The sequence below is a fragment of the Lissotriton helveticus genome, chromosome 7 (genome assembly GCF_964261635.1).
Source record: "Lissotriton helveticus chromosome 7, aLisHel1.1, whole genome shotgun sequence".
NCBI lineage: Eukaryota > Metazoa > Chordata > Amphibia > Caudata > Salamandridae > Lissotriton > Lissotriton helveticus.
In genome coordinates, this window is record NC_136068.1 from 1,950,069,134 (window position 1) to 1,950,092,138 (window position 23,005).

Consider the following 23,005-nt stretch of genomic DNA (forward strand, 5'->3'; position numbering starts at 1 on the left):
AACTGCTGCTGCTTTCATGCCACAATACAGGAATACTTTTACCTGAGCTGGCACAGGGGCTGGGCTCTCTTTCGTCTCCATCAACATGGTCCCAAGAACTCGTTGGCTCAGGAATGACGGCAGGAAAACCTGTTAAGGTGACAAAATGCTTAATTCCAAAGAGAAACAGTGCTATGCTAATTTAATTCCATCTCTCACCCATGATTCCCTGTCAGTAGCTAAATCAAGAAATTTCTGTTCGGGACACGAAATAATACATCATTGTATGAGAAAGGGAATGCATTCTCGTTGGTTTCTGGGGGTGGGGTGAGCCCAGGGTTTGTCACTAAATGTGAATTAAAATAACACTTCTATCTTTAGATATGACTCATGTAGACCACCAATGTGACAAATTACCTTACACTCTACAAGATTTGAAAGGCTTACCCTTCCTCGTTATCAGCATGAACTAGTGACAACTGCAGGCAGAGGGAGGTGAAAGACACAGGAACAGGAGGGTTGGACCAGGCACATGGAGGTGAAAGACACAGGAACAGGAGGGTTGGACCAGGCACAGGAAGGTGAAAGACACAGGAACAGGAGGGTTGGACCAGGCACGGGGAGGTGAAAGACACAGGAACAGGAGGGATTGGACCAGGCACGGGGAGGTGAAAGACACAGGAACAGGAGGGTTGGACCAGGCACATGGAGGTGAAAGACACAGGAACAGGAGGGTTGGACCAGGCACAGGAAGGTGAAAGACACAGGAACAGGAGGGTTGGACCAGGCACAGGGAGGTGAAAGACACAGGAACAGGAGGGTTGGACCAGGCACGGGGAGGTGAAAGACACAGGAACAGGAGGGTTGGACCAGGCACGGGGAGGTGAAAGACACAGGAACAGGAGGGTTGGACCAGGCACATGGAGGTGAAAGACACAGGAACAGGAGGGTTGGACCAGGCACAGGAAGGTGAAAGACACAGGAACAGGAGGGTTGGACCAGGCACGGGGAGGTGAAAGACACAGGAACAGGAGGGTTGGACCAGGCAGAGGGAGGTGAAAGACACAGGAACAGGAGGCTTGGACCAGGCACGGGGAGGTGAAAGACACAGGAACAGGAGGGTTGGACCAGGCACAGGGAGGTGAAAGACACAGGAACAGGAGGGTTGGACCAGGCACAGGGAGGTGAAAGACACAGGAACAGGAGGGTTGGACCAGGCACGGGGAGGTGAAAGACACAGGAACAGGAGGGTTGGACCAGGCACAGGAAGGTGAAAGACACAGGAACAGGAGGGTTGGACCAGGCACGGGGAGGTGAAAGACACAGGAACAGGAGGGTTGGACCAGGCACAGGGAGGTGAAAGACACAGGAACAGGAGGTTTGGACCAGGCACAGGGAGGTGAAAGACACAGGAACAGGAGGCTTGGACCAGGCACGGGGAGGTGAAAGACACAGGAACAGGAGGGTTGGACCAGGCACAGGGAGGTGAAAGACACAGGAACAGGAGGGTTGGACCAGGCACAGGAAGGTGAAAGACACAGGAACAGGAGGGTTGGACCAGGCACGGGGAGGTGAAAGACACAGGAACAGGAGGGGTTGGACCAGGCACAGGAAGGTGAAAGACACAGGAACAGGAGGGTTGGACCAGGCACAGGAAGGTGAAAGACACAGGAACAGGAGGGTTGGACCAGGCACAGGGAGGTGAAAGACACAGGAACAGGAGGGTTGGACCAGGCACAGGGAGGTGAAAGACACAGGAACAGGAGGGTTGGACCAGGCACAGGGAGGTGAAAGACACAGGAACAGGAGGGTTGGACCAGGCAGAGGGAGGTGAAAGACACAGGAACAGGAGGCTTGGACCAGGCACGGGGAGGTGAAAGACACAGGAACAGGAGGGTTGGACCAGGCACAGGGAGGTGAAAGACACAGGAACAGGAGGGTTGGACCAGGCACAGGGAGGTGAAAGACACAGGAACAGGAGGGTTGGACCAGGCACGGGGAGGTGAAAGACACAGGAACAGGAGGGTTGGACCAGGCACAGGAAGGTGAAAGACACAGGAACAGGAGGGTTGGACCAGGCACGGGGAGGTGAAAGACACAGGAACAGGAGGGTTGGACCAGGCACAGGGAGGTGAAAGACACAGGAACAGGAGGTTTGGACCAGGCACAGGGAGGTGAAAGACACAGGAACAGGAGGCTTGGACCAGGCACGGGGAGGTGAAAGACACAGGAACAGGAGGGTTGGACCAGGCACAGGGAGGTGAAAGACACAAGAACAGGAGGGTTGGACCAGGCACAGGAAGGTGAAAGACACAGGAACAGGAGGGTTGGACCAGGCACGGGGAGGTGAAAGACACAGGAACAGGAGGGGTTGGACCAGGCACAGGAAGGTGAAAGACACAGGAACAGGAGGGTTGGACCAGGCACAGGAAGGTGAAAGACACAGGAACAGGAGGGTTGGACCAGGCACAGGGAGGTGAAAGACACAGGAACAGGAGGGTTGGACCAGGCACAGGGAGGTGAAAGACACAGGAACAGGAGGGTTGGACCAGGCACAGGGAGGTGAAAGACACAGGAACAGGAGGGTTGGACCAGGCACAGGGAGGTGAAAGACACAGGAACAGGAGGGTTGGACCAGGCACGGGGAGGTGAAAGACACAGGAACAGGAGGGTTGGACCAGGCACAGGGAGGTGAAAGACACAGGAACAGGAGGGTTGGACCAGGCACAGGAAGGTGAAAGACACAGGAACAGGAGGGTTGGACCAGGCACGGGGAGGTGAAAGACACAGGAACAGGAGGGTTGGACCAGGCACAGGAAGGTGAAAGACACAGGAACAGGAGGGTTGGACCAGGCACAGGAAGGTGAAAGACACAGGAACAGGAGGGTTGGACCAGGCACAGGGAGGTGAAAGACACAGGTACAGGAGGGTTGGACCAGGCATGGGAAGTGAAAGACACAGGAACAGGAGGGATTGGACCAGGCAGAGGGAGGTGAAAGACACAGGAACAGGAGGGTTGGACCAGGCACGGGGAGGTGAAAGACACAGGAACAGGAGGGTTGGACCAGGCACAGGAAGGTGAAAGACACAGGAACAGGAGGGTTGGACCAGGCACAGGAAGGTGAAAGACACAGGAACAGGAGGGTTGGACCAGGCACAGGGAGGTGAAAGACACAGGTACAGGATGGTTGGACCAGGCATGGGAAGTGAAAGACACAGGAACAGGAGGGATTGGACCAGGCAGAGGGAGGTGAAAGACACAGGTACAGGAGGGTTAGACCAGGCACGGGGAGGTGAAAGACACAGGAACAGGAGGGTTGGACCAGGCACGGGGAGGTGAAAGACACAGGAACAGGAGGGTTGGACCAGGCACAGGAAGGTGAAAGACACAGGAACAGGAGGGTTGGACCAGGCACAGGAAGGTGAAAGACACAGGAACAGGAGGGTTGGACCAGGCACAGGGAGGTGAAAGACACAGGAACAGGAGGGTTGGACCAGGCACAGGGAGGTGAAAGACACAGGTACAGGAGGGTTGGACCAGGCACGGGGAGGTGAAAGACACAGGAACAGGAGGGTTGGACCAGGCACAGGAAGGTGAAAGACACAGGAACAGGAGGGTTGGACCAGGCATGGGAAGTGAAAGACACAGGAACAGGAGGGTTGGACCAGGCACAGAGAGGTGAAAGACACAGGAACAGGAGGGTTGGACCAGGCACAGGAAGGTGAAAGACACAGGAACAGGAGGGTTGGACCAGGCACGGGGAGGTGAAAGACACAGGAACAGGAGGGTTGGACCAGGCACAGGGAGGTGAAAGACACAGGAACAGGAGGTTTGGACCAGGCACAGGGAGGTGAAAGACACAGGAACAGGAGGCTTGGACCAGGCACGGGGAGGTGAAAGACACAGGAACAGGAGGGTTGGACCAGGCACAGGGAGGTGAAAGACACAGGAACAGGAGGGTTGGACCAGGCACAGGAAGGTGAAAGACACAGGAACAGGAGGGTTGGACCAGGCACGGGGAGGTGAAAGACACAGGAACAGGAGGGGTTGGACCAGGCACAGGAAGGTGAAAGACACAGGAACAGGAGGGTTGGACCAGGCACAGGAAGGTGAAAGACACAGGAACAGGAGGGTTGGACCAGGCACAGGGAGGTGAAAGACACAGGAACAGGAGGGTTGGACCAGGCACAGGGAGGTGAAAGACACAGGAACAGGAGGGTTGGACCAGGCACAGGGAGGTGAAAGACACAGGAACAGGAGGGTTGGACCAGGCACGGGGAGGTGAAAGACACAGGAACAGGAGGGTTGGACCAGGCACGGGGAGGTGAAAGACACAGGAACAGGAGGGTTGGACCAGGCACAGGGAGGTGAAAGACACAGGAACAGGAGGGTTGGACCAGGCACAGGAAGGTGAAAGACACAGGAACAGGAGGGTTGGACCAGGCACGGGGAGGTGAAAGACACAGGAACAGGAGGGTTGGACCAGGCACAGGAAGGTGAAAGACACAGGAACAGGAGGGTTGGACCAGGCACAGGAAGGTGAAAGACACAGGAACAGGAGGGTTGGACCAGGCACAGGGAGGTGAAAGACACAGGTACAGGAGGGTTGGACCAGGCATGGGAAGTGAAAGACACAGGAACAGGAGGGATTGGACCAGGCAGAGGGAGGTGAAAGACACAGGAACAGGAGGGTTGGACCAGGCACGGGGAGGTGAAAGACACAGGAACAGGAGGGTTGGACCAGGCACAGGAAGGTGAAAGACACAGGAACAGGAGGGTTGGACCAGGCACAGGAAGGTGAAAGACACAGGAACAGGAGGGTTGGACCAGGCACAGGGAGGTGAAAGACACAGGTACAGGATGGTTGGACCAGGCATGGGAAGTGAAAGACACAGGAACAGGAGGGATTGGACCAGGCAGAGGGAGGTGAAAGACACAGGTACAGGAGGGTTAGACCAGGCACGGGGAGGTGAAAGACACAGGAACAGGAGGGTTGGACCAGGCACGGGGAGGTGAAAGACACAGGAACAGGAGGGTTGGACCAGGCACAGGAAGGTGAAAGACACAGGAACAGGAGGGTTGGACCAGGCACAGGAAGGTGAAAGACACAGGAACAGGAGGGTTGGACCAGGCACAGGGAGGTGAAAGACACAGGAACAGGAGGGTTGGACCAGGCACAGGGAGGTGAAAGACACAGGTACAGGAGGGTTGGACCAGGCACGGGGAGGTGAAAGACACAGGAACAGGAGGGTTGGACCAGGCACAGGAAGGTGAAAGACACAGGAACAGGAGGGTTGGACCAGGCACAGGAAGGTGAAAGACACAGGAACAGGAGGGTTGGACCAGGCACAGGGAGGTGAAAGACACAGGTACAGGAGGGTTGGACCAGGCATGGAAAGTGAAAGACACAGGAACAGGAGGGATTGGACCAGGCAGAGGGAGGTGAAAGACACAGGAACAGGAGGGTTGGACCAGGCACGGGGAGGTGAAAGACACAGGAACAGGAGGGTTGGACCAGGCACAGGAAGGTGAAAGACACAGGAACAGGAGGGTTGGACCAGGCACAGGAAGGTGAAAGACACAGGTACAGGAGGGTTGGACCAGGCATGGGAAGTGAAAGACACAGGAACAGGAGGGATTGGACCAGGCAGAGGGAGGTAAAAGTCACAGGTACAGGAGGGTTAGACCAGGCACGGGGAGGTGAAAGACACAGGAACAGGAGGGTTGGACCAGGCACAGGAAGGTGAAAGACACAGGAACAGGAGGGTTGGACCAGGCACAGGAAGGTGAAAGACACAGGAACAGGAGGGTTGGACCAGGCACAGGGAGGTGAAACACACAGGAACAGGAGGGTTGGACCAGGGACAGGGAGGTGAAAGACACAGGTACAGGAGGGTTGGACCAGGCACAGGGAGGTGAAAGACACAGGTACAGGAGGGTTGGACCAGGCACAGGGAGGTGAAAGACACAGGTACAGGAGGGTTGGACCAGGCACGGGGAGGTGAAAGACACAGGAACAGGAGGGTTGGACCAGGCACAGGGAGGTGAAAGACACAGGTACAGGAGGGTTGGACCAGGCACAGGAAGGCGAAAGACACAGGAACAGGAGGGTTGGACCAGGCACAGGGAGGTGAAAGACACAGGAATAGGAGGGTTGGACCAGGCACGGGGAGGTGAAAGACACAGGAACAGGAGGGTTGGACCAGGCACAGGAAGGTGAAAGACACAGGAACAGGAGGGTTGGACCAGGCACAGGGGGTGAAAGACACAGGAACAGGACGGATTGGACCAGGCAGAGGGAGGTGAAAGACACAGGAACAGGAGGGTTGGACCAGGCAGAGGGAGGTGAAAGACACAGGAACAGGAAGGTTGGACCAGGCACAGGGAGGTGAAAGACACAGGGACAGGAGGGTTGGACCAGGCACAGGGAGGTGAAAGACACAGGAACAGGAGGGTTGGACCAGGCACGGGGAGGTGAAAGACACAGGAACAGGAGGGTTGGACCAGGCACAGGGGGTGAAAGACACAGGAACAGGAGGGTTGGACCAGGCACGGGGAGGTGAAAGACACAGGAACAGGAGGGTTGGACCAGGCAGAGGGAGGTGAAAGACACAGGAACAGGAGGGTTGGACCAGGCACGGGGAGGTGAAAGACACAGGAACAGGAGGGTTGGACCAGGCACAGGGAGGTGAAAGACACAGGAACAGGAGGGTAGGACCAGGCACAGGGAGGTGAAAAGCACAGGAACAGGAGGGTTTTACCAGGCACGGGGAGGTGAAAGACACAGGAACAGGAGGGTTGGACCAGGCACAGGAAGGTGAAAGACACAGGGACAGGAGGGTTGGACCAGGCACAGGGAGGTGAAAGACACAGGAACAGGAGGGTTGGACCAGGCACGGGGAGGTGAAAGACACAGGAACAGGAGGGTTGGACCAGGCACAGGGGGTGAAAGACACAGGAACAGGAGGGTTGGACCAGGCACGGGGAGGTGAAAGACACAGGAACAGGAGGGTTGGACCAGGCACAGGGAGGTGAAAGACACAGGTACAGGAGGGTTGGACCAGGCATGGGAAGTGAAAGACACAGGAACAGGAGGATTGGACCAGGCAGAGGGAGGTGAAAGACACAGGAACAGGAGGGTTGGATCAGGCACGGGGAGGTGAAAGACACAGGAACAGGAGGGTTGGACCAGGCACAGGAAGGTGAAAGACACAGGAACAGGAGGGTTGGACCAGGCACAGGAAGGTGAAAGACACAGGAACAGGAGGGTTGGACCAGGCACAGGGAGGTGAAAGACACAGGTACAGGAGGGTTGGACCAGGCATGGGAAGTGAAAGACACAGGAACAGGAGGGATTGGACCAGGCAGAGGGAGGTGAAAGACACAGGTACAGGAGGGTTGGACCAGGCACGGGGAGGTGAAAGACACAGGAACAGGAGGGTTGGACCAGGCACGGGGAGGTGAAAGACACAGGAACAGGAGGGTTGGACCAGGCACAGGAAGGTGAAAGACACAGGAACAGGAGGGTTGGACCAGGCACAGGAAGGTGAAAGACACAGGAACAGGAGGGTTGGACCAGGCACAGGGAGGTGAAAGACACAGGAACAGGAGGGTTGGACCAGGCACAGGGAGGTGAAAGACACAGGTACAGGAGGGTTAGACCAGGCACAGGGAGGTGAAAGACACAGGTACAGGAGGGTTGGACCAGGCACAGGGAGGTGAAAGACACAGGTACAGTAGGGTTGGACCAGGCACGGGGAGGTGAAAGACACAGGAACAGGAGGGTTGGACCAGGCACAGGGAGGTGAAAGACACAGGTACAGGAGGGTTGGACCAGGCACAGGAAGGCGAAAGACACAGGAACAGGAGGGTTGGACCAGGCACAGGGAGGTGAAAGACACAGGAATAGGAGGGTTGGACCAGGCACGGGGAGGTGAAAGACACAGGAACAGGAGGGTTGGACCAGGCACAGGAAGGTGAAAGACACAGGAACAGGAGGGTTGGACCAGGCACAGGGGGTGAAAGACACAGGAACAGGAGGGATTGGACCAGGCAGAGGGAGGTGAAAGACACAGGAACAGGAGGGTTGGACCAGGCAGAGGGAGGTGAAAGACACAGGAACAGGAGGGTTGGACCAGGCACAGGGAGGTGAAAGACACAGGGACAGGAGGGTTGGACCAGGCACAGGGAGGTGAAAGACACAGGAACAGGAGGGTTGGACCAGGCACGGGGAGGTGAAAGACACAGGAACAGGAGGGTTGGACCAGGCACAGGGGGTGAAAGACACAGGAACAGGAGGGTTGGACCAGGCACGGGGATGTGAAAGACACAGGAACAGGAGGGTTGGACCAGGCAGAGGGAGGTGAAAGACACAGGAACAGGAGGGTTGGACCAGGCACGGGGAGGTGAAAGACACAGGAACAGGAGGGTTGGACCAGGCACAGGGAGGTGAAAGACACAGGAACAGGAGGGTTGGACCAGGCACAGGAGGGTGAAAGGCACAGAAACAGGAGGGTTGGACCAGGCACAGGGAGGTGACAGACACAGGAACAGGAGGGTTGGACCAGACAGAGGGAGGTGAAAGACACAGGAACAGGAGGGTTGGACCAGGCAGAGGGAGGTGAAAGACACAGGAACAGGAGGGTTGGACCAGGCACGGGAAGGTGAAAGACACAGGAACAGGAGGGATTGGACCAGGCAGAGAGAGGTGAAAGACACAGGAACAGGAGGGTTGGACCAGGAACAGGAGGGTTCGACCAGGCACGGGGAGGTGACAGACACAGGAACAGGAGGGTTGGACCAGGCACGGGAAGGTGAAAGACACAGGAACAGGAGGGTTGGACCAGGCATGGGAAGATGAAAGACACAGGAACATGAGGGTTTGACCAGGCCCAGGGAGGTGAAAGACACAGGAACAGGAGGGATTGGACCAGGCACAGGAAGGCGAAAGACACAGGTACAGGAGGGTTGGACCAGGCAGAGGGAGGTGAAAGACACAGGTACAGGAGGGTTGGACCAGGCACAGGGAGGTGAAAGACACAGGTACAGGAGGGTTGGACCAGGCACAGGAAGGCGAAAGACACAGGAACAGGAGGGTTGGACCAGGCACAGGGAGGTGAAAGACACAGGAACAGGAGGGTTCGACCAGGCACGGGGAGGTGACAGACACAGGAACAGGAGGGTTGACCAGGCACGGGAAGGTGAAAGACACAGGAACAGGAGGGTTGGACCAGGCATGGGAAGATGAAAGACACAGGAACATGAGGGTTTGACCAGGCCCAGGGAGGTGAAAGACACAGGAACAGGAGGGTTGGACCAGGCACAGGAAGGTGAAAGACACAGGAACAGGAGGGTTGGACCAGGCACAGGAAGGTGAAAGACACAGGAACAGGAGGGTTGGACCAGGCACAGGGAGGTGAAAGACACAGGAACAGGAGGGTTGGACCAGGCACAGGGAGGTGAAAGACACAGGTACAGGAGGGTTGGACCAGGCACAGGGAGGTGAAAGACACAGGTACAGGAGGGTTGGACCAGGCACAGGGAGGTGAAAGACACAGGTACAGTAGGGTTGGACCAGGCACGGGGAAGTGAAAGACACAGGAACAGGAGGGTTGGACCAGGCACAGGGAGGTGAAAGACACAGGTACAGGAGGGTTGGACCAGGCACAGGAAGGCGAAAGACACAGGAACAGGAGGGTTGGACCAGGCACAGGGAGGTGAAAGACACAGGAATAGGAGGGTTGGACCAGGCACGGGGAGGTGAAAGACACAGGAACAGGAGGGTTGGACCAGGCACAGGAAGGTGAAAGACACAGGAACAGGAGGGTTGGACCAGGCACAGGGGGTGAAAGACACAGGAACAGGAGGGATTGGACCAGGCAGAGGGAGGTGAAAGACACAGGAACAGGAGGGTTGGACCAGGCAGAGGGAGGTGAAAGACACAGGAACAGGAGGGTTGGACCAGGCACAGGGAGGTGAAAGACACAGGGACAGGAGGGTTGGACCAGGCACAGGGAGGTGAAAGATACAGGAACAGGAGGGTTGGACCAGGCACGGGGAGGTGAAAGACACAGGAACAGGAGGGTTGGACCAGGCACAGGGGGTGAAAGACACAGGAACAGGAGGGTTGGACCAGGCACGGGGATGTGAAAGACACAGGAACAGGAGGGTTGGACCAGGCAGAGGGAGGTGAAAGACACAGGAACAGGAGGGTTGGACCAGGCACGGGGAGGTGAAAGACACAGGAACAGGAGGGTTGGACCAGGCACAGGGAGGTGAAAGACACAGGAACAGGAGGGTTGGACCAGGCACAGGAGGGTGAAAGACACAGGAACAGGAGGGTTGGACCAGGCACAGGAAGGCGAAAGACACAGGAACAGGAGTGTTGGACCAGGCACATGGAGGTGAAAGGCACAGAAACAGGAGGGTTGGACCAGGCACAGGGAGGTGACAGACACAGGAACAGGAGGGTTGGACCAGACAGAGGGAGGTGAAAGACACAGGAACAGGAGGGTTGGACCAGGCAGAGGGAGGTGAAAGACACAGGAACAGGAGGGTTGGACCAGGCACGGGAAGGTGAAAGACACAGGAACAGGAGGGATTGGACCAGGCAGAGAGAGGTGAAAGACACAGGAACAGGAGGGTTGGACCAGGCACAGGAAGGTGAAAGACACAGGAACAGGAGGGTTCGACCAGGCACGGGGAGGTGACAGACACAGGAACAGGAGGGTTGGACCAGGCACGGGAAGGTGAAAGACACAGGAACAGGAGGGTTGGACCAGGCATGGGAAGATGAAAGACACAGGAACATGAGGGTTTGACCAGGCCCAGGGAGGTGAAAGACACAGGAACAGGAGGGATTGGACCAGGCACAGGAAGGCGAAAGACACAGGTACAGGAGGGTTGGACCAGGCAGAGGGAGGTGAAAGACACAGGTACAGGAGGGTTGGACCAGGCACAGGGAGGTGAAAGACACAGGTACAGGAGGGTTGGACCAGGCACAGGAAGGCGAAAGACACAGGAACAGGAGGGTTGGACCAGGCACAGGGAGGTGAAAGACACAGGAACAGGAGGGTTGGACCAGGTACGGGGAGGTGAAAGACACAGAAGGAGGTGAAAGACACAGGAACAGGAGAGATTGGACCAGGCAGATGGAGGTGAAAGACACAGGAACAGGAGGGTTGGACCAGGCACAGGGAGGTGAAAGACACAGGAACAGGGAGGTGAAAGACACAGGAACAGGAGGGCTGGACCAGGCACAGGGAGGTGAAAGACACAGGAACAGGAGGGTTGGACCAGGCACAGGGAGGTGAAAGACACAGGAACAGGAGGGTTGGACCAGGCAGAGGGAGGTGAAAGACACAGGAACAGGAGGGTTGGACCAGGCACAGGGAGGTGAAAGACACAGGTACAGTAGGGTTGGACCAGGCACGGGGAGGTGAAAGACACAGGAACAGGAGGGTTGGACCAGGCACAGGGAGGTGAAAGACACAGGTACAGGAGGGTTGGACCAGGCACAGGAAGGCGAAAGACACAGGAACAGGAGGGTTGGACCAGGCACAGGGAGGTGAAAGACACAGGAATAGGAGGGTTGGACCAGGCACGGGGAGGTGAAAGACACAGGAACAGGAGGGTTGGACCAGGCACAGGAAGGTGAAAGACACAGGAACAGGAGGGTTGGACCAGGCACAGGGGGTGAAAGACACAGGAACAGGAGGGATTGGACCAGGCAGAGGGAGGTGAAAGACACAGGAACAGGAGGGTTGGACCAGGCAGAGGGAGGTGAAAGACACAGGAACAGGAGGGTTGGACCAGGCACAGGGAGGTGAAAGACACAGGGACAGGAGGGTTGGACCAGGCACAGGGAGGTGAAAGATACAGGAACAGGAGGGTTGGACCAGGCACGGGGAGGTGAAAGACACAGGAACAGGAGGGTTGGACCAGGCACAGGGGGTGAAAGACACAGGAACAGGAGGGTTGGACCAGGCACGGGGATGTGAAAGACACAGGAACAGGAGGGTTGGACCAGGCAGAGGGAGGTGAAAGACACAGGAACAGGAGGGTTGGACCAGGCACGGGGAGGTGAAAGACACAGGAACAGGAGGGTTGGACCAGGCACAGGGAGGTGAAAGACACAGGAACAGGAGGGTTGGACCAGGCACAGGAGGGTGAAAGACACAGGAACAGGAGGGTTGGACCAGGCACAGGAAGGCGAAAGACACAGGAACAGGAGTGTTGGACCAGGCACATGGAGGTGAAAGGCACAGAAACAGGAGGGTTGGACCAGGCACAGGGAGGTGACAGACACAGGAACAGGAGGGTTGGACCAGACAGAGGGAGGTGAAAGACACAGGAACAGGAGGGTTGGACCAGGCAGAGGGAGGTGAAAGACACAGGAACAGGAGGGTTGGACCAGGCACGGGAAGGTGAAAGACACAGGAACAGGAGGGATTGGACCAGGCAGAGAGAGGTGAAAGACACAGGAACAGGAGGGTTGGACCAGGCACAGGAAGGTGAAAGACACAGGAACAGGAGGGTTCGACCAGGCACGGGGAGGTGACAGACACAGGAACAGGAGGGTTGGACCAGGCATGGGAAGATGAAAGACACAGGAACATGAGGGTTTGACCAGGCCCAGGGAGGTGAAAGACACAGGAACAGGAGGGATTGGACCAGGCACAGGAAGGCGAAAGACACAGGTACAGGAGGGTTGGACCAGGCAGAGGGAGGTGAAAGACACAGGTACAGGAGGGTTGGACCAGGCACAGGGAGGTGAAAGACACAGGTACAGGAGGGTTGGACCAGGCACAGGGAGGTGAAAGACACAGGAACAGGAGGGTTGGACCAGGCACGGGGAGGTGAAAGACACAGAAGGAGGTGAAAGACACAGGAACAGGAGAGATTGGACCAGGCAGATGGAGGTGAAAGACACAGGAACAGGAGGGTTGGACCAGGCACAGGGAGGTGAAAGACACAGGAACAGGGAGGTGAAAGACACAGGAACAGGAGGGCTGGACCAGGCACAGGGAGGTGAAAGACACAGGAACAGGAGGGTTGGACCAGGCACAGGGAGGTGAAAGACACAGGAACAGGAGGGTTGGACCAGGCAGAGGGAGGTGAAAGACACAGGAACAGGAGGGTTGGACCAGGCACAGGGAGGTGAAAGACACAGGAACAGGAGCGTTGGACCAGGCACAGGGAGGTGAAAGACACAGGAACAGGAGGGTTGGACCAGACAGAGGGAGGTGAAAGACACAGGAACAGGAGGGTTGGACCAGGCACGGGGAGGTGAAAGACACAGGAACAGGGGGGTTGGACCAGGCACAGGGAGGTGAAAGACACAGGAACAGGAGGGTTGGACCAGGCACAGGAGGGTGAAAGACACAGGAACAGGAGGGATTGGACCAGGCACAGAGAGGTGAAAGACACAGGAACAGGAGGGATTGGACCAGGCAGAGGGAGGTGCAAGACACAGGAACAAGAGGGATTTGACCTGGCAGAGGGAGGTGAAAAGTACGTTGTATAGCGTTATCCCAAACATGGGTGACGACCCCAAATGCACTCAAAAGGAAAAAATGTTCTGATACGTTGTTATGAGATTGTATCAATAAAGTTTTTATTGACAAAATGTATTATCCTTGTTTCCGTTAATTTCTTGACGTTAAATTCACGTCATTCAGTTTTCAAACTTAGATATTCATCATAGTTTATCATTTGCCCAATGCATTTCTGGCCCCAGGCCTTTCATCAGAGGGTTGAGTGTGCTGCCGAGAAAGGATTATACACAAACATTAATACATTCAATAATTCATGGAGAACCTAAATATGATTGTCATTGTTGTATATACAAATCACATGTACATATGTTTTACCATTGGAATTCTGTGGGGTGAACCTTATATCCCTCATGATTTCTCACAAATTCTTACGTATTATTTGCTTAAATTGCAATCAGTTAGTGAACTGGCACACTGAGGAGAAAGACAAAGAGCAGGAAACTATGGTTTGGAGAAAGGCACATTGAAAGAAACACACAGGAACAATAGTGGTAAGACCCGGCACAGCGAGGAGACACAGACTTCTAGGCAAGAAAGAAGACAGGCAAAGACAGCGGGACTATAGATAGGATCAGGTACAGCGAGGAGACACAGACCTCGAAAGAAGACAGGCAAAGACAGGGGGGCTAGAGTTAGGATCAGGTACAGCGAGGAGACACAGACCTCGAAAGAAGACAGGCAAAGACAGGGGGGCTAGAGTTAGGATCAGGTACAGCGAGGAGACACAGACCTCGAAAGAAGACAGGCAAAGACAGGGGGACTAGCGCTGGGTCCAGACACAGCGAGGAGACACAGACCTCGAAAGAAGACAGGCAAAGACAGGGGGACTAGCGCTAGGCCCAGACACAGCGATGAGACACAGACCTCTAGGCAAGAAAGTAGACAGGCAAAGACAGGGGGGCTAGAGTTAGGATCAGGTACAGAGAGGAGACACAGACCTCGACAGTAGACAGGCAAAGACAGGGGGGCTAGAGTTAGGATCAGGTACAGCGAGGAGACACAGACCTCGAAAGAAGACAGGCAAAGACAGAGGGACTAGCGCTGGGTCCAGACACAGCGAGGAGACACAGACCTCGAAAGAAGACAGGCAAAGACAGGGGGACTAGCGCTAGGCCCAGACACAGCGATGAGACACAGACCTCTAGGCAAGAAAGTAGACAGGCAAAGACAGGGGGGCTAGAGTTAGGATCAGGTACAGAGAGGAGACACAGACCTCGACAGTAGACAGGCAAAGACGGGGGGCTAGAGTTAGGATCACGTACTGCGATGAGACACAGACCTCGAAAGAAGACAGGCAAAGACAGGGGGACTAGCGCTGGGTCCAGACACAGCGAGGAGACACAGACCTCGAAAGAAGACAGGCAAAGACAGGGGGACTAGCGCTAGGCCCAGACACAGCGATGAGACACAGACCTCTAGGCAAGAAAGTAGACAGGCAAAGACAGGGGGGCTAGAGTTAGGATCAGGTACAGAGAGGAGACACAGACCTCGACAGTAGACAGGCAAAGACGGGGGGCTAGAGTTAGGATCACGTACTGCGATGAGACACAGACCTCGAAAGAAGACAGGCAAAGACAGGGGGGCTAGCGCTGGGCCCAGACACAGCGAGGAGACACAGACTTCTAGGCAAGAAAGTAGACAGGCAAAGACAGGGGGGCTAGAGTAGGATCAGGTACAGCGAGGAGACACAGACCCCGAAAGAAGACAGGCAAAGACAGGGGGACTAGCGCTGGGTCCAGACACAGCGAGGAGACACAGACCTCGAAAGAAGACAGGCAAAGACAGGGGGACTAGCGCTAGGCCCAGACACAGCGATGAGACACAGACCTCTAGGCAAGAAAGTAGACAGGCAAAGACAGGGGGGCTAGAGTTAGGATCAGGTACAGAGAGGAGACACAGACCTCGACAGTAGACAGGCAAAGACGGGGGGCTAGAGTTAGGATCACGTACTGCGATGAGACACAGACCTCGAAAGAAGACAGGCAAAGACAGGGGGGCTAGCGCTGGGCCCAGACACAGCGAGGAGACACAGACTTCTAGGCAAGAAAGTAGACAGGCAAAGACAGGGGGGCTAGAGTTAGGATCAGGTACAGCGAGGAGACACAGACCCCGAAAGAAGACAGGCAAAGACAGGGGGACTAGCGCTGGGTCCAGACACAGCGAGGAGACACAGACCTCGAAAGAAGACAGGCAAAGACAGGGGGACTAGCGCTAGGCCCAGACACAGCGATGAGACACAGACCTCTAGGCAAGAAAGTAGACCGGGAAAGACAGGGGGGCTAGAGTTAGGATCAGGTACAGCGAGGAGACACAGACCTCTAGGTAAGAAAGTAGACAGGCAAAGACAAGGGGGGCTAGAGTTAGGATCAGGTACAGCGAGGAGACACAGACCCCGAAAGAAGACAGGCAAAGACAGGGGGACTAGCTCTGGACCCAGACACAGCAAGGAGACACAGACCTCTAGGCAAAAAAGAAGACAGGCAAAGACAGGGGGGCTAGAGATAGGATCAGGTACAGCGAGGAGACACAGACCTCTAGGTAAGAAAGTAGACAGGGAAAGACAGGGGGGCTAGAATTAGGATCAGGTACAGCGAGGAGACACAGACCTCTAGGCAAGAAAGTAGACAGGGAAAGACAGGGGGACTAGCTCTGGACCCAGACACAGCGAGGAGACACAGACCTCTAGGCAAGAAAGAAGACAGGCAAAGACAGGGGGGCTAGAGATAGGATCAGGTACAGCGAGGAGACACAGACCTCTAGGTAAGAAAGTAGACAGGCAAAGACAAGGGGGGCTAGAGTTAGGATCAGGTACAGCGAGGAGACACAGACCCCGAAAGAAGACAGGCAAAGACAGGGGGACTAGCTCTGGACCCAGACACAGCGAGGAGACACAGACCTCTAGGCAAAAAAGAAGACAGGCAAAGACAGGGGGGCTAGAGATAGGATCAGGTACAGCGAGGAGACACAGACCTCTAGGTAAGAAAGTAGACAGGGAAAGACAGGGGGGCTAGAATTAGGATCAGGTACAGCGAGGAGACACAGACCTCTAGGCAAGAAAGTAGACAGGGAAAGACAGGGGGACTAGCTCTGGACCCAGACACAGCGAGGAGACACAGACCTCTAGGCAAAGACAGCGGGACTATAGATAGGATCAGGTACAGCGAGGAGACACAGACCTCTAGGCAAAAAAGAAGACAGGCAAAGACAGCGGGACTATAGATAGGATCAGGTACAGTGAGGAGAAAGCCACAGGCTGGGACTCTAGAGCTTGAACACAGCATATTCATAATGTACCGGGCACTGTTCCTCCTCTGCAGCTATCGAGGACCTATTCTTTTCCTCCCACTGAAAGAAGAACATGTGGCCTCACCTGTAGGATGCTGAATGCTGCATTTGCCTTTGGGGTCCTGAGAGGCTTCCGGAGGGGCCTCGTCCTCTACTTTAATGATGGCCGATATCCAAGGTGTCGCCCCATCTCCTGAATCAGGGAAAACATATCAGTCTTGTTATCGTTTTTGCTGGCATCTGCAGATTTGCACTTACTGTAAAACACCTTGTAGTACTCTGCACAAGCAGGACACATCATTTTTCTTTCAAATCTATTTTTTGGATGTATGACGGTACGACGCGGGCTATTACCACGCGCACCGTTACAACGTGTGTTTTACAACGCAAGTCGTTACCACGACTTGCGCTGTAGGGTGCGGATTTAGGAATAGTTTAATTTACTATTCCAACACCAGTCCCCGTGGATAGTAGGGAAGGTGTTGGAATAGTAAATGAACTATTCCTTGTCCTTGAGCGCCCTCCAGCGCAAGTCGTGGTTACGACTTGCGTTGTAAGAGACGCATAGTAATGGTAGCGCGGGGTAACATCCGCGTCGTAAAGGATCTTCCCCCTATTTTTTATTTTCTGACAAAAACACACACCACAGGACCATTAGATACACAGCGGTAAGCCTACAACCCTATCCAGGGCTGGCAGCGTGAGTGGGTAGCACATGAACATCACTAGGATTCTATGTAGGCGGCTAAATGATACACAGTATTGCGCCTACAACCCACGAGGGGCCGGCCACGTTCTGTAGCGCAGAATGTGGCGCAATCTGGTCCTGTGAGGAAGGTAGACCCCTAGTGTTCACCTTCGTAACAAACAGGCAACTAGGCCAGACTCAACAGTCGGCCCAACATGGCCCAGGAACCCAAGGAGTAGTGGAGAGAAGAGAGAAAAGGATAGACGAAAAGAAATGAGCCAAGAGAGAAGAGGAAGGAAATCAGAGTCAGAGCAAGAGTAATGTGCGCAGGGGATGGGAAAGCAGGGCCCTCAGGCTACCCAATATCGGCGGCGATGGGGTCGCAATGCAGGAGGGCAGCTATGGAAGCAATCTGTTTGGGTCCGGAGGGATAACAGCATCCTCAAAAAGGCACAGAGTTCTTAATTTGGTGGGCATGTTCAACAGTACTCGGGTTTTTTCCAATACAAGGCTATAAGCTGCTTGGCTGCTCCTAACATTTGAAGTGCCAAAGTCCAATCGCTCCTGGTGAGCGCCTTCAGGCCATCAGGTTTAATGCCTAGCAAGACCGCGCACGTGGCTTCAGGCAAAGAGAACCCCAGCACCCTCCAAATGTGGCTAAGGACCTCTTTCCAGAATAGAGTCAGCAACGGGCATGCCCACCAGATATGAATAAAATCCCCAGACGCAGACAGGCATCTCCAGCACAAGGGGGAGGAGGTGGGGAACATCTTGTGTAGGCGTTGGGGCGTGTAGTACGACTGAGTCATGAGCTTATAGGCATTTTCCCACTGCGGGATGCTACGGTACACTTTAGGGATGTCCTGCCACAGCCTGCTCCACTGCGCGGGAGTAATGTCCGTTTCTGATATTGCTTGCCATCTGCTTTGGTAGGGGTGGGAAGGTGGCGTCTGTGTATGTTGCAAAATCTGGTAGATCCGGGAGATAAGCCCCTTTGATTCAATAGGATATCGGGCCAGGCGCTCAAAGGGGGTCAAGGCCCGCGCGGCTGCCTGATGCTCTACCTCTTCAGACACCCAGTGTCTCAACTGGGCATATTGTAGCCCTGCCGTCAACGGGACTCGGAACTCTTCCCTACATTGAGCAAAGGGTTTAAGTACACCCTCCTCGAACAGGTCCGTGATCACCCTGCAGTCCCCTTGCGATACGCCGGTGGGAAGGACGGATTCCCCTCTATCGGGGTATGTGGTGAAGGAAATTTCGTGAGGCCTCTGCGCACAGCTACTTTATCCCATATGTCCAGGACCGTCCTTGTGGGTATCGCAACATAGGTGCTCTTAGAGCACGCCGCCCGATGATGCCAGACTAGGTCCCAGATGGTTTGCCCCGCCAATGCCCGATCCATGTGCAGCCCATCCCTTCTCACTCTCGGTTACCCCCCTTCCACCACAAACCGGAGATGCGAGGCCCAGTAATAGTCCACTAGGTTGGGACATGCCAGTCCCCCCTATCTCTCGGCGCCATCAGGAGCTTCTGTGAAAACCGGGGTCGCTTCCCGCCCCAAATAAAGTTTGTGAGGTCGCGCTGGAGGCCTTGTATACAACGCAGCGGAAGGGGGAGTGGGGAGGCATTGAAAGAGATATACAATTTTGAGGAGGATCGACATCTTGATGGCATTGAGCCTGCCCAGCCACGACAGCACCAGGGGCCGCCACCTCCGCAAGTCCTCGAGCACCGACCTCCGACAGTCCCGCCAATTGGCTTGTGTCCATGTGTCGAGAGAGGGAGTCACTTGGAGGCCGAGGTAGCGAATAGATTGGGAGGACCATTGGTATGGCACAAGGCTCTCCAGGAGGAGGATCTCTTCCTTCGGAATAGTAAGATTGAGATCCCAGGACTTGCTGTGATTGATTTTGAGGCCAGAGGCCCGCTCGTAAAGGCACAGCGCTGTATGGAGGGCCGGGAGGGACTCCCGGGGGCGTGTTAGGGTGAGGATGAGATCATCCCCGAACAACGCCACCTTATTCTCACGTCCCCCCATGGAGATTGAATATGCTACTTACCAGTATGCATCTGTTCTTGGCATGTAGGGCTGCTAACATTCATATCTTAGCATTAGATCGCCGCCTAGTGTTGGGTCCGGATGATCACACATTGTTGTCCTGGAAGAGTCTTCGAAGTATCCTGAGATAGGTGGCTCCTCCCCTGGACTACAGTGCGCATGGGCATCGGCTCCATCCCCAGATTGTTTTTCGCCATTGTGGCAGAAGATGGAGTGAAAAGTGTTACGGATGTCCATGCTAATGATTGAATACAATAGTATATCTGCAGCTGCAACAGGCACCGGGGAGGAGGGTGGGCGATATGAATGTTAGCAGCCCTACATGCCAAGAACAGATGCATACTGGTAAGTAGCATATTCAGTTCGAGGCATGTGGGCTGCTAAATTCATATCTTAGCATAGAATACATAGCAGTCCCTCCATCAGCGGCGGTTGCCCGTGCCAGCTGCAGAAACCTGAAAGAGTGTCTTGAGAACAGCCTGTCCTACAGCAGCTTGCTGCTTGGAATGCACATCAACACAGTAGTGTTTTGTAAAGGTATGTGGTGTAACCCACGTGGCTGCTCTGCAAATGTCCTCTAAAGGAATGTTCCCTAGGAAAGCCATGGATGCCCCCAATTTGCGTGTGGAGTGCGCCCTTGGGGGTATCGTTAGAGTGCGCTTGGCCTTTTGATAACATATTTGGATGCACTTAACAATCCACCTGGCTATTCCTGCTTTGGAAATAGGGTTGCCTTTGTGTTGTGGTGCGAAGGCAACAAAAAGTTTTTTTGTCTTTCTAAAGGGTTGTGTCCTGTCTATGTAGTACATCAACGCCCTCCGTACATCTAAGGTATGGAGCATTCTTTCCGCCACCGTTTGTGGGTTTTGAAAGAATGCCGGCAAGTCAATAGTTTGGTTGAGATGAAACTGTGACACCACCTTCGGAAGGAATTTGGGGTTAGTGCGTAGCACTACCCTATTTGGATGAATCTGAATGAAAGGCTCTTGGATTGTGAGCGCTTGTAGCTCACTAACACGCCTCAGTGACGTAATAGCTATTAGGAAAGCTACTTTCCACGTTAGGAACTGGAGTTCACACGAGTGCAGTGGCTCAAAAGGTGGTCCCATCAGTCTGGTGAGGACCACATTGAGGTTCCACACCGGAGCTGGTGGTGTTCTTGGGGGAATGACTCGTTTCAGACCTTCAAGGAAAGCTTTAAAGGCAGGCACTCTGAAGACAGAGAGATGCTGCCTGTTCTGAAGATAAGCCGCTATGGCGGATAGATGTATCCGAATGGAAGTGTACGCTAGATTGCACTTGTAAAGATGCAACAGATAGCAAATGATGTCAGGGATAGATGCATCTAGCGGGTTGATGTCATTGGCTGTACAGTAAATGACAAAACGCTTCCATTTCGCAGCATAGCATGCTCTGGTAGTTGGCTTCCTTGCCTCCTTGATGATGTCCATGCATTCCGGAGGTAGGTTAAGGTATCCAAACTCTAGGACTTCAGGAGCCAGATCGCCAGGTTGAGCTGTTGCGGATCTGGATGCTGAATTTCTCCATGGTTCTGCGTCAAAAGTCTGGGCGTGAGGCGCAGTCTTTGATGCGGCACCACTGAGAGTTCGAGGAACGTGGTGTACCATGCTTGGCGCGCCCACGTTGGAGCAACTAGGATGAGAGTCATCGCGTGCTGCCTTAGCTTTCTTGCCACCAGCGGTATCAGAGGGGCTGGCGGAAAAGCGTACGCAAATTTGCCTGACCAGTTCATCCATATCGCATTCCCCTGCGACTGTGGGTGAGGGAACCTGGCGGCAAAGTGTTGGCATTTTGCGTTTTCTTTTGTGGCAAACAGGTCTATCTCCGGATGACCCCACTGCTGGAAGTACGGGTGGAGGACAGATGGGTGTATCTCCCACTCGTGCATTTGATGGCTGTACCTGCTGAGCAGATCCGCCATCTGATTGTCCTTTCCCGGGAGGTGTTCTGCCATGAGGAAAATGTTCCTCTGAATGGCCCACTTCCACATGCTCTGAGCCAGATGAGACAGCTGTGGCGAGTGGGTGCCTCCCTGCTTTTGAATGTAGTACATCGCGGTCATGTTGTCCGTCCGGACTAACACTACCTTGTTGCACAGATGTACAATGAAGGACTTGATCGCCATGAAGATTGCCATCAGTTCCAGATAATTGATGTGCATCCTCTGTTGTTGCGTCGTCCATAGTCCCTGCACTGTGTAAGTGAGCAGATGAGCGCCCCATCCCTGGAGAGATGCGTCCGTTGTCAGGATAATCTGTGGCACTGGCTCTTGGAACAGTCGGCCCTTGCAAAGGTTGTGTGGAGTCCACCAATGCAGAGAGTCGTATGCCCGACTGGTAACCAACACTAGGTCTGTCAGTTGTCCACGAGCCTGTGTCCACTGATTTGCTAAGCACTCCTGGAGCGGGCGCATATGTAACCGTGCGTGAGGGACTATGAAGATGCAGGAGGCCATCATGCCTATCAACTGCATGAACACTCTCGCTGGAAGCGAGTGTTGTGGTCTGAACTTCTGGATTAGAGACTGCATGCTGTCTATCCTGACTTGGTTTGGTTGAGCCATGGCCGTCAGGGTATTGATCGTCGCACCTAGAAACTGCCGGACATGTGCCGGCTGAAGATGCGACTTTGGGTAGTTCAACGAGAAACCTAGATTGTGAAGGAGGTGAATGGTGGTCGACATGTCCGCGGCGCACTGTCGTTCCGACTTGGCTTGAACGAGCCAGTCGTCCAGGTAGGGGTAGACATGGATGTTCTGCCTCCTGAGGTGCGCTGCTACTGTCACCAGACACTTGGTAAACACCCTTGGGGCTGTGGTGACTCCGAAGGGTAGGACCTTGAACTGGTAATGCTTGCCTTGAATAGTGAACCTGAGGTATTTCCTGTGGGACGGGTGTAGTGGAATGTGGAAATAAGCATCCTTGAGATCTAAGGTTGCTAAGAAGTCCCCTTGGTTTAACAAGGGAAGAATCCGTTGCAGTGTAAGCATATGGAAATGTTCTGATAGTATGTACAGGTTGAGGGGACGTAGATCTAGAATGGGTCTGAGAGATCCGTCCTTCTTTGGAATAAGGAAGTACAGGGAATATACCCCTGTGCCTTCCTCTCCCACCGGCACAAGCTCGATTGCGCCTTTGTGCAGCATCGCCACTACTTCCTGCTGCAATAAGTGCAAGTGCTCTGCGGACATAGGCCTTTGCCTTGGCGGAATGTTGGGTGGAGTGGATTTCAACTCTAGGCAATAACCATACTGGACTAGTTGTCGCACCCACCTGTCTGTGGTGATGTTTCTCCAGACGGGCAGGAACTGCTGCAGTCTCCCCCCGACAGGTGTTAAGTGGTCGGGGGGCAGTGACAGAGAGTCACTGTTTGCTTGGGGTAGAGGAGCGGGAGTTGTTGTTTCCTCTGCCGCG

At 54.8% G+C, this 23,005-nt stretch overlaps 1 protein-coding gene across 2 annotated transcripts in view; it reads right to left on the reverse strand.

Moving 5' to 3' along the window:
- Positions 1-23,005, reverse strand: part of LOC144770967 (uncharacterized) — a 274,522-nt gene that overhangs the window by 112,759 nt on the left and 138,758 nt on the right. For both annotated transcript variants that reach the window (XM_078655830.1, XM_078655831.1), the window contains 2 exons: positions 16,907-17,014; positions 43-129 (listed from right to left, as the gene is read on the reverse strand). In XM_078655830.1, coding sequence (XP_078511956.1) covers positions 43-129; positions 16,907-17,014 — 195 coding nt within the window. The remainder of the gene's footprint in view (positions 1-42; positions 130-16,906; positions 17,015-23,005) is intronic.